Raw genomic sequence first — 12,554 nt, forward strand, 5'->3', positions numbered from 1 at the left:
CCTCATCTTAGGAGGGAACCATTTTCTACCAATGTCACCTGTCACATTAAGACAATGACATATATGTATAGAACTTTGCAGAAGTGCTACAGGAGAAAAAATGCATCTCTAGCGAGCCATTTTTACCAAAAATGTCTCCCTCTTCATTATTACCATCCAAAAAAGGTTTAGATGCAGCTTTTGTCTAGCTCAGAAAATCCTGTTAAAAATTCAGGCGTTGAAGAAATCCTTGATGGACCCATGAGGAAAGCCAGTGCCAAACTATTTTTCACCATACTGGCATCAGTGCAGAGTATTTGGTACAGATGTCACCCCAGTCCCTGATCACGGCAAGGTGACTGATGCAAGGATGAAAGTTTACAGTAAAGGATAAGCCCAGAGATGAAGCTTACAAGTTGGGCATTAGGCATAGACACAGGCAGTAAAACTCGAGAATAAAATAATAACTGAATGGCCTCAGTCATATATTAATGAACTAAGTTTGTATGCAAACACTTCATTAACATGTGCTGACACCTGGAGATATCCTTATCAAATTCTTTTTTATGGATTGTTTTTAAAAATTGCTCTGGGTGTGTATCTTTTTCTTAAAAAGCCAGAGTTCTAAAGATTTCTATACTATCAGCATTTGGATCACACTGGAATTATTTCAGAACCCGGTATTAAGAGGAAATTTCGTTTAGCATGTAAAACACCTTTCAAAGTCACCGTTCCATGTCACGCACGCAGATGTGGCATGCCAGCAGACCTGCCTTAAGGCTGGCATCTGCATAAAATAATATTTTAAGAAGACAAATAACCATCTGAGCAAAAGAGCAAGGTTACTTACAGCACTTGATAAAATGATAGTGAGACATCTTTCCATCTCAGACAGAAATCCTGCTACAGCTTCCAGCACTCTCTTCAGCTACAACTGTCGTCCCCAGGAAATGCATTATTGAGAGCTTCTCCTCAGGTAACAGTTTACCTCGGGATGCATTGTTGAACCGAGGCTCTGTTCCACGGTTGTGCAAAAAGCTTCAAACTCATTCTCATTCAGCAGCTGGAGTTCAGATCAGCCTCCCCGTGGGTCTGCAGCCACCACTGCTGCACGTGCTATTGTAGCCGCTTGACTGACAGGGCTCCTAGCGCCACAATCCCGGGAATAGTGCCCTCTAATTGGCGCTCACGCGCACCCACCTTCTGCCGGCTCCGAGGTGTGCTGCAGTGCGGCTCTCTCCGAGTCCTGCCCGTTAATGGCTTCTCAATAGCTTTCAGATGGCAGCAAACTAGCTAATTAGGGGGCCGGAGAGAAGCGACTGAAGGAGGGACCCTAAAGCTCATTTCTGCACGTTGTCCCTGAGCCGAATGTGACCAGATTCTTAGCTGGTCCCCGAGCCGATTATTTTTAGTTGCCACCAGTTGCTGTGTGTGAATAGGAAATTGATAGCAGGATCTCAAAATAACCACCTCTTAGAATCCCAGGTCTTAGGATCTGCCCCTCGTAATGAAGAAATTACATTATCCTTCACAATACCTCTTTTTGGTTTTCTAAGCAGAATGTAAAACTTAAATGCTCCACAAAAAGCTTTTGGTTTGCAAAGCTTTACAAATTTAGATTTCTGCTACCTCTGCAGACTGCAGTGAATTTCACTGTACAAGCGGGCAAAGTAATTCTAACCGAATTGGAATCAGAAAGAAAGAAATGTACGGTCTGCAAGAGTTACTGCAACAAAAATAAGTACACTCAACAATGCAATAGCCACGTTAGCCAAAGAAAAGGTCATAGGTAAGTCGCTTATAAATGCAAGACAATTTTTTTACACACTGATACTTTTTAATGATGATCTAAAAAACAAGTTGACGTAGCCTAGAAGTTGTGTTTCAAATTTTGAGGGCATTGGAAAGATAACTATGAACACTGTTTTAACCATGTACATCCTTCTAAGATAGAAGCCTAGGTCTTAGCTTCCCTTACTAAGCAAAATTCAAAAAGAAGTGCCTTTATTAAACCCAAAGATTATAAAATTCAAACCTACGTATTGGGTTGGCCACGACTTAAATTTTAACCAAGACGTCATTCTATTTTTGCAGTATGACATAGAACAAGTTCAAGGTTTGGACCAGAATGGCCTGAGTTCACATCTAGATTCTATCCCTCACCACGGTGTCTAACTGGACAAGTGATTTAGCCTCCGAGAGCCTCAGCTCCCTCACCTACAGATGGCAAGTGCAAGTCCTAACCTTTAGTCTGAAGGTTAGAAAAATGCGTATACAAATTCTAATTGATATCGTTGGTGTTCCACAAAAAGGTACCATCAGCAGTAACAAGGAAAGGATACTTAGCTGTATATCAAACGACTGCAATAGACACACCTTAACTTGTCTTCCCAAGAATTAGAATGAGGATTTTCAGCCACTATCAGCAATGCATATTCCTCATTTAGTCATTCATGCCACAGTCAATTATTGACAGTCATTGCTATCAAGGTGCCATTTTTAAGTGCTTTTCAGGAATAAAAATATGTCTAAAACATACCCCTTAACTACAAGGATTGTAGAGTCTATTGTTTAAGGTTTCCTGTGTTTTGAAATGTTTCCTAATAAAACCATGAGACAACTACTTATATCTGCTTCCGAAAAAGACAACAAGGCTCTCTCTTCCTACCTCAATACAAGTCTTCACAGATGCACACAGTAATGATGACTTTATGCGAATGCTGTACAGCATCTCTTGGGGGAAAGTCCTATCCATCTAGGTACACCTGTCCCCTCCTCTTAACACAAAGATAGGTACGTTATCTATATACCTTCCTTAAATACATGTATTTCTTTGTTTACCGCACACCTCTATATAATTCATACTCAACAAACATCTTAAGACAAGTGAGTTCTATGACACCATTTACTCATGGAGAGGAAAATAATAATGTTATGAGTGTCAGAGAAGCATGACCTGTGCTTGGCAAAGAAAACACGCCATTGAAAATATGATTGATTTGAGCCCGAAAAATCTACTATGAAGTAACTTAAACCCTCCTCCTGTAAGAACTCTTACCAAAGTCCTTTGTGAGAATTCACATCTCTCCCCATACATCAAGGGCTCATTACCAAAAGTGTTTATTATTCATTCATTACATAAACATTTGGTAAGGCTTTGACTCTTGCTACTGGAGGTACACTGGGAAAGATGACTTCACCCCTGCCCTCAAACTGCTTATAGTCTGGTGAGATATAGATAAAGCTTAGCACAGTGTAGTGTGATAAAAATTAGAGAGCAAGGACTGTATATAGAAGCAACATCCAATCCACTTTAGGGTTAAAGGAGGCTATATCCCCAGAAAGTTATTCTTAGCTTTATCAAAATACTTAGAATCTGGTTCATATGCATGAACTGTATATGCATATAATTGCCCCAGATTAAGAGTTTCTCTCATGTTTTTGTCTCTGAAAACCACATACTCATGCTCAAAACACTGGTAGAACTACATTTAACCACAAAGAAATACATCTTTATATTTTCCATCATTATCAAACAAAAAGTAGCTTCTATTGCAGGCATTATTACTGAGGGAAAATAATTTTGACTCTATTAACTCCACTCCCTTGGTAAAGTAGAAAAATAATGGTGATTTACAATTGATTGTAATTTCTTGATCTCTGCCCAACTCTACAAAACTCAGCTCAGTGTTATGACATCACAAGGACCAGTTTGGGGTCCTCTGAATCTGATACTTGAAATATAACATCAGAGTTGGTGATGATGGTAGCAATAAAGACCTAGATTGGATTAGATATAATGTTAACAATTTTTTTCACAGATTATGGTCATTAAGTGCAAAACGAAATCACGCATTTGAAAGTTGTTTTTCATTGCTACATAACATACACGCTAATAAAGCACAAAGATTTGATTATCTTTCAGAATTTACAATGAACAATTGTTCTCACTGAATGTCACACACAATATTTCAGAAGCAATTTGGAATAATAAAGAAATTCTTTTTTCTCTTTTGTACACCAAACAGCTGCTCACTATTCACGCTAATTCTGATTAAAAACACGATTTTTTTCTTTTAAAGGTTAGCATCGTTATACACCAGATTTTTTCAAATAAGGCTGAATTATTTCCAGAACGGAAAAAAAAATATGAAACTGGAATAATCCTGGTGACAGACAAGCGCTGATTATTAAATATCTTTAAAAATGGAATGTGCGTGACACACAGCTTCAAAATAGTTTTTCTAGTGAAAGCTCACAGGTGAAACACTACTCCATCTCAACCCCTGTCTGGGGGGAATCTGTTACGTCAGTCTTTTGATAGATAATTCCCAAACCTCACAGTTCTGCATTTTTTCAGAATTTATTAAATGATGGAATTAAAACTCAACTTTACAAACACCACCAGTTTAGGTAGGGTGCTATGAAAATTCCAAATGAGGCTATAAATCACATGCACAAATTGCTTGTAAAGCAACTTCAAGTCGTGAGACAAAGTAGTCTTTGCTTCTGCTCTGGTGATGGGCTGGGGCCTAGAAATATTAGACTTTAATGAAGAAAATTACATACAGGTTGAGGGACCTTGATCCACCCCAACCCAGAACGGCTGGAAACTAAATTTATAGTATCGTCTATCACAAATAATGAATGCTTCTGAGTAGATGGAGTCAAGATCTTCTCTCCGGAGAACAATAATCTGGTTTAATCATTTAGGACTCTATAAGGCTTAAATGGCCCTTTCCTGAAGGCTGCAGAGAAGGACTGATCCTGAGTTGTCAAGAAGAAAAGGTATAAATAAAGTCAGTTCTTGCTAGACTTGCAGCCTCACTAGTCATCCTCTGGTGCCTCAGAACCAGGATCAAGCCTGCCTTGCCTGACTGATCCCGTCCTGGCCTCTCTGATCACATCCCCTTTCCACAGTCTGCTGCCTGTTGGGGCCGATTTGGTTTTCTGCCAGACTCTTCAACCTCTGGTTATCAGATACAGGACTCCTCACCTTCAAACAGCCTCACAAGTCTCCTTCCAGAACAAGTGGACATTTAACTTAGATGTAGACGATTGGGGGGCTAACAAAGGAGGGAATTTACAATATTGATCTGCATGGCTAGAAAGAAAGTAGAGGTTAATAAAAACCACCCTCTCTGTGTCAGCAGAGCAGGGAGGGCACTCACTCAGCTGAGCACTGCTTTAGTGCCTCAATGTGAATATGTAATATAAGGGTCAGAAAATACTCATCAGCATTTATACTAATATTTTCATAGAACAGCAATGTAAAGTAAAAAAAAATGCAATTTTAAATTTGTTCCACAAAAGTTTAAAATTACTCTTTATGCAATGCAAGATAGAGTAATATAACATATGCATGTATGTGTATCGATACAGAAATATATACATATATCCAGATAGATAGATAGATAGATTGATAGACAGAGATGTCTCCATACACGCAGGCTATATGGGACGCTCTCATTGCTCCATAAGGGCATCTGGTTACTCACATTCCTTTTGCAAATTTTTTTCTCTCTAATCAAAATGAAATGCTTTGAATTCTAATGAGTATCAATGAAATTGGGTCTCTAAGAAAGGGAATTTGTAAAATCTTTGCAAATTCATTCACTTGAATGGTAACAACCACTTTGAAATCTCTCCAGCATAGGTTACAACTATCTAGGCTGACTCACCGATTTTCAGATACTGTTTCGCCTCACCAGAGTCTGACCTTGCAAACAAGAGTTTCATATCTCAACTGTAAGTAAGCAATGGACAGAACTAGTGGATGTCTGTGTGACTGCACCTAAGTGTGTGTGCATATGTGTAATATGGGTGCTTGTATGAAAACAGTGAAGTATTCTCCGCTTTGTTCTTCAATCCATTTGAAGGACTACGCAGCTTCCTGTAACTGGTGGGACAGACATATGAATGACCTTCCAGCGGTGATGAAGGTTAAGTACAGCGATCAGTGATGGCCTGACTAAGAGAGAGAGAGCTTGGAAACGAGATGGAGCTGGGAAACAAGACTCTGATGGTTGGGCCGATCTATACACACCTGTCAACTAGAAGACAATTATCTGAAGTATTTCAATGACCCAACACATAATGTCAATCTTCCTGAAGAGGACGAAAGGAATTTTGAGTCAATTCAATTTGGAGGCTCTCCTTCATACTTTCCCCATTCCCATACCTTCCATTAAAATAATACGTCTCTTAAAAAACATGTCCTTATCTACAATCTAACCACCCATACACTTATCTACATACACCCTAAGTTACTTACGCAGTTTGTATGCATCCTTTGATATTCATTTTGAACCCGTTTAACCTACAAACTCTTCTTGACTAATTTTGGCCTAAATAAGTCCTAGCCTGCACTGAACCCTCTATTCACTTTTCCAGGTGCCAGTCAATCTAGCATCTGATAATACAATGCTTTGATTTTTCTTTAATTGTATCACATGAAAAGCCTCGTTTTAGTAGATAATTACTTACTGAGGTGTAGACTTTCTACTTTTCTCATTCCCTATGAAGTCCAAAACATTAGTGAATATTCAAGGGTCATCAAAGGAAGAACCCCTGAATTAGAAATACTCTAAAACATCTTCTGGGGCACTACACATAATGTCTGGAGGAGTATTTTATTCAACGCAGGGTTATTGAACAATTGGGAAAACAAAACTTACTCTACTTGAAAAAGAAGGAAAAGAGACAAGTGATGGAGTGGAAGATCAGCCTTCTTATCTGAGTGCGTAGGTGCAAGAAACGTATTCATTTGCCTTTTCAGTATTCCCTACGAAGGGCTCCTTTAATATGCTTCATAGGACAACTTGGGGGCAAGTTTAAACACTAAGGACTTTCTTCTTCTAAATGAATTCCCTGGTTCCAGATTTCACTTTGGACTTCAAAGGATAATGTACAGTCTCTAAATTGGAAGGGACGAAATGTTAACAGCATTTTAAAGTGATTTGGAAAAAGAAATGTACAGTGAAATATACAAATTCATAAATAACATTAAATTATTTCCCAAACGTAAAGGCTAAACATTCTTGGAGAAGTTGCAATAGCTCTCATTCTTGGGGGACAGGTCTCTGTAACTATTCTCACATGTCTACACAGTCTGCGCCATCGGGCAAAGAGCACTGGCCACCTTGGCTTAAGGATGATTGTGTAAAAACACGCCTGGGCGGCAAGAGATAGCATAGCTCTGGGGAGATCTTGAAGAATTATCCCCTCCCCAGACTCATCTGGTTAACTTTCAGGGTGACGGAGCTGGAGACTTTCTCCTCTCCTCTCTGGAGAAGGTTTGCATCCTCTCTCTCTCTCTCTCTCTCTCTCCCCCTCCCTCCCTCCCTCTCTCTCTCTCTCTCTCTCTGTGGGATAATGTGCTAAGAGCCTATAAGAGCTTAGAGGTTTCTAACGCTGTTCCCTCTCCTGTGCCCGCTGTAATATGAGGCTTTCACTGCATTGTTCTGTGGGAACTGAGGCTCAGGAAAAGCCAGCACTAGGATGCTCTGTGAGGAGAAAGTCTCTCCTCGGATCCACAATCCATGACCTCGTATTTCCTGTCGGAATCTCTCTCTCCTCTCCTCTCCCTACTTCTTCTTCCTCTTCTTTTTCTCCTTCTCTTCCCCTTCATCCTCCTTCTCTCTTCCTCTCCCTTTCTCTCTATCTCTCTCCTTTTCACACCTATGGATAATTGGAGAAGCTTCTCAGAGTTAAGCAATAAAAACAGGTCAATTCTGCCCATACTGCGTGAGGCTAATGAAACCCTAAGATGATGATACATCCTTTGCATCACCAAGACTCCTCCAGTGGGTGACCCAGAGAGGCAAAGGTGGAGAAGGTAGGAAGGTGGGTAAAACGAGGTGGGGACATAAGCGAAAAAGAATCATAGGTGCGGGATCTGCCGCCCCTTCCCTGCCCCCCACCCCTTTGTTCTTTGCTTAGGTGTGCTGCACTGATTTACTGCTGTGATGCCTCCTGATTCTGTATCCTATTAAGGTTTATTTACGTCCAATGTGGGCTTTCTCTCAAAATGCTAATATGATGCTAACACAATGATGTTTACTCTTACATCATGGCAGACATTGCAATGTGAGGTCCGTCAGCCATAAACGTAGAGAAGTGTTCAGAAAAGATTTACAGATAGAAAGTAGGATTTTATAGAGGAAAGAGGGCTACATTTTTATATATGGGAATTAAGGGGGTAGAGGAATGAAATTTTAGGTTCTTAAGAAGCAGCTAAGCTGTAACAACTTTAATAGAATTTTTTTTTCAGTTTAACGGATATATGCCGGAAATCATACGTAAGCCGTTAGTATCATAGAATTATTTCCAGACCACAGAAGATGCTGATACACATCTCTGGACCCCAGTATGGAGGTGTTAACTAAGTGGTTTAAGGTAGGTTACAGTGTGATGGGTGTGAAGACACATCAGCGAAATAAAAGTCTCACATGAAGCTGATGGGGGGTTATTTTGAGGGTGTCAAATTATGGCTCTTCCCTTACATGAAGTTCAAGAGCAGGTAAAGCTGATTTATGATGATAGAAGTTTTTAAAAGTGGAGTATTGATGGGAAAGGGGCCCAAGGGAACTTTCTAGAATAATGAAAATATTTCCAATATGATCTGGATGGTCATTATACAAGTATAAATATATAAAAATATAAAGAAATATAAAGATTTATTGAACTGTAAGATCTGTGCGTTTTACTGTATCCAAATGATATCTAGGAGTCTATCTAATTACATCAAACTTTTTAAGTGTCATAGAAAGTGACGTAGTTCCTAACACAGCAGCAACAGGTAACAGCAAAAGAAAGATTTCCAAGGTGTATAAAGCTGAGGTAACTCACTCTACACTTATTCATTCAACAACCGTGGACTGACAGGCTACATATATTATACAGATGCATATACCTACAAATACAGAACAGTCACTGCCCTTAGAGTGATCTCCTAGCATGGTAAATAGGCAGTCAGAATACAATAAGGTCGATGAAAAGATAAACTACACTCAGGGCATCATCAAAGCACAGAGGGGCATGTCATTCACGGAAGAAGGGTCCTCACAAAGAGCCTGGAAAAGACTGTTCGCATATGGGGACCCCCCGGCACAGGCATCATGCATTGATGCTGCTGTAGAAGCCAGTTAGTATTCCCGGGGCACTTGCATTGCAGATAAGAAGTGGCTGGAGTTGAACCTGTAGAGATGGACAGGGGCAAATCACAAAGGACATCACAGGTGGTAAAAAGAGCTTCATCATCTTAGCCAGGCTTACTTAATCTGGAACCTCATAAACTCCCACAGAATCTCGCGAGAGGGTGCACAGCTTTTCAAAGGGGTCCCTGACCCTCAAAATAAGGACCCCTCTTGAGGCTGATGGAGAGTGGCTAGCAGAGTTTAAACAGATGAGTTCAATCTTGAAACTCTGTGAAGGGCAGATGTGAGGGAGATAAGGTGAGCAGCAGGGAAGTAAATTAAAAGCTCTTATCATAGTCCAAGCCAGACATCGTGAGGGCTTGAAATAGAGTCGTGGTAGAGGGGACAGAGCAGATTTTCAGGAGGCAATGATGTTGAGATTGCCAGGATGGGAAGGGAGAGGCAGCAGCAGAGCAGGGAGGAAAGCCTGGCCACCAGTTTCGAGGGGCTTGGCTGTTCAGTGAGGTCATGAGTGGGATCAGAGAGCAGAGGAGGGAGGAGTGGTTGGGGGGAAAGTCAAGAAGTTATTCTTTGAGGATGAAAATGTAAACAAGCAGGACCCTAAGGGACCTTCTGGAGACAGACCCGCACCTCCATCCCCCCACCCCCGCCACGTCCTCTGCCTGCCTTTTTCTGCAGAAAAACTTTAGCTTCCTAGGCTGCCTCCCAGTTCCAAAGAATAAATTTCATCAGATAAGTGATAAAATGCAAAAAGAAAGGAAAACAGTCAAGCAAGACAAAATAATAGTAGGTTAGCCATTAAACAAAGTCTAGGACCTTCGGTTCCTCCTCCAGGGCTAGAGATGCTATTCTGAGCCGTGTCCTTTGAGCTGTTTTGCAGCTACTCAAGCCCGCACTAGGCAGAAGGAGTTAACCGTATGCTGACAACCAGCATGTTGACCCCAAACCAGTTGGAAACAGAAGGTTGATGATGTTGCCTCGCAATCACCTCACCACCAGCCAATCAGAAGAGCGTCCAGGAGCTGATCACACGCCCCACCACCTCCCTCCATCACCCCCTCACCCTGTCTTTAAAAATCTTTCCCTGAAAGCCCCGGGAGCTCTGGTTTTTTTAAGCACCAGCTGCCTGGACTCCTTGCTTGGCACCTGCAATAAACGCTACACTTTCCTTCACCACAACCCAGTGTCAGCAGACTGTCTTTACTGCACGTGGGTGAGTGGATCCAAGTTTGGTTCAATAAGAAAATCTAGGTAACTTTAATTTCCACAATACCATAAAAAAGTACATCTAGGAGATATTCAAAATGTCTTCTCCTTTGACCCCCATAAAACCATCATTTGTTAATTCAATAAATATTGACAGTGTGTCTGCTGTGCACAGAGCCTGTGCTGGTGCTGGAGAGAACACAGGATGGAGTAGATATGGATTCTGGCCTCCACTCGTGTCTTCCTTTATTTATCCCTTAATAACTACTATTATGGGGTCCAGACTATGAGGCGAGGTGCCAGGCCCTGAGGTACGAGCACGGCATAGATAAAGCCCCCGCTTGTGAATGCCTTTCAGTTTAAACGAGGGTACCTGGACATTTACAATGATAGATGGATAAGTACATAGAGAGAATGTGTAAAAGTACAGAGATGCACACTGAAGGCTTCTGCCCAGTCCAGCAGTCACTGAAGGGAGTTATCTAAGCTGAATTCTGCAAGATGAAGAGAGGTGAAGCAAGGAAGGAAAGGGTAGGAAAGGCTCATCCAGTCCTGTGGTTGTCATGTGGTCCCCAGACCAGCAGCATCGGCATCCCCTGGGAACTTGTTAGAAATGCAGATTCTCTAGTCCCATCCCGTGTACAGAATCAGAATCTCTGCGTGAGGGTCCAACACTCTGGGGGTGTCTAATAGATGATTCTGATACATATTAAGTGTGAGAACCTCTGCTCTAGGCAACAAACAAACAAACGAGCAACAGATGAGAAATAGTACATTCAAAATATTGTAAGAGAAACAGAACAATACCAGGTTTCGTTCAGTTGCTGAAGAAGCTTAGGCATGGCTGGAGCATGGATGAGTGGGCTAGTGAGAGATGACACTGAATCTAGTCAGAGACCAGGTGGCAAAATGGTGTGTAGGGGTTTGGATTTTACTGGGGGGATAATGGGGAACCATTCGCATATTTCAAGCATTTGAATACAGTGAACAGAATCGCATTTTAGAAAGATCACTTTCTTGTAGTGTGAAGATAGCACTGGGGTGGGAGCACATGGGGGGGCACAGAGATGACCCAAGAGGGGAGGTGTAGCAGTATGTCTACAGAGAGGTGATGCTATCCTGAACTTCGGTTTTGACACTGGGATGAATAATATTAGATGACATTATTTGGGATTATCTATTAAGCTAAGGGTATGCAGATCCTATGATGATCTACAAAATGTGTGCCTAAGGACACCAGGACGGGGGTTCGAGAATGATCCTAGGCAGATTGTTTGCAGTGGCCTCAAATGGCACATGCATCAATTGTGCCCCAGCGGAATGGACAAATACTGATATACTCAACAAATGTATACTATTCAACAGAAGAGTTAATGAAATGGAGCTATACAATAACATGGATGAACTTTATATCTTATTAAATAAGATTCAATACACAGAAGAGTACATTGAGTAATGTAATGATATAAATTAATATAACTTTCCAAACAGGGAAAACTAAACTATAAACTTTTCTGGGTTTTTGATATTCACATTCAAAAATATAATTAAAAGGAGAAAATTAGGCAGTCTCAAATCTATTCAGGAGGAAGATTTTCCAGAATTTGATGGATTCCTTGACGGTGGGGTGAGAGATCACAGAAAAGAAGATCACCACGCCTGCTTAGGACACTCTGAGGACCAGGTTGAGGGCTACAGACATCAGGATGAGCTCAGTTTCAGAGATGGTCAGTTTTAGGGTTGCTTCTTGAACTGTCAGGGAAGCATTCCAACAGGAAATAAGTTATTTGGATCTCCCGAGCAAGGAAGAAAGATGAGGAAGTCCAGATTTCAGAACAGTATAAACAGGTCAGAGAAGAGGGAAATGCATGTTTTAATTTTATAACGGATTGTCCAGTATGGATGTAGATAGTTGCAGATTGGGTTATCTGGAAACTAAACCCAGAACAATCTGAATGCCTCTGGTAACCACTAATGTCCTTTCCGTCTCTTTGGATTTGCCAATTCTGGATATTTCATAAATGGAATCATACTATATGTGGCCTTTTGTGTCTGGCTTCTAGACTTAGCATAATGTTGTCAACGTTCATACAGTGTGTAGCGTGGAACAACACATATTCCTTTTTATGGTGGAATGATACTCCATTGTACGGATAGACAACATTTTGCTTACCTGTGTCAACTGACGGGTATCTGGGTTGTTTCCATTTT

General features: G+C 41.0%; 1 protein-coding gene across 2 annotated transcripts in view; it reads right to left on the bottom strand.

Moving 5' to 3' along the window:
* MYO16 (myosin XVI) overlaps positions 1-12,554 on the bottom strand; it is a 478,842-nt gene that overhangs the window by 423,888 nt on the left and 42,400 nt on the right. Inside the window, exon 1 of one of the 2 annotated variants that reach the window (XM_033435063.2) lies at positions 830-1,355. The exons of the other annotated variant lie outside the window; for it this stretch is intronic. Within the exon in view, the coding sequence (XP_033290954.2) occupies positions 830-857 (28 nt within the window). The 5' untranslated portion in view covers positions 858-1,355. Of the gene's footprint in view, positions 1-829; positions 1,356-12,554 lie in introns of those variants that run through there. 2 annotated transcript variants of the gene reach the window in all.

The sequence above is a fragment of the Orcinus orca genome, chromosome 18 (genome assembly GCF_937001465.1).
Source record: "Orcinus orca chromosome 18, mOrcOrc1.1, whole genome shotgun sequence".
Taxonomy (NCBI): domain Eukaryota; kingdom Metazoa; phylum Chordata; class Mammalia; order Artiodactyla; family Delphinidae; genus Orcinus; species Orcinus orca.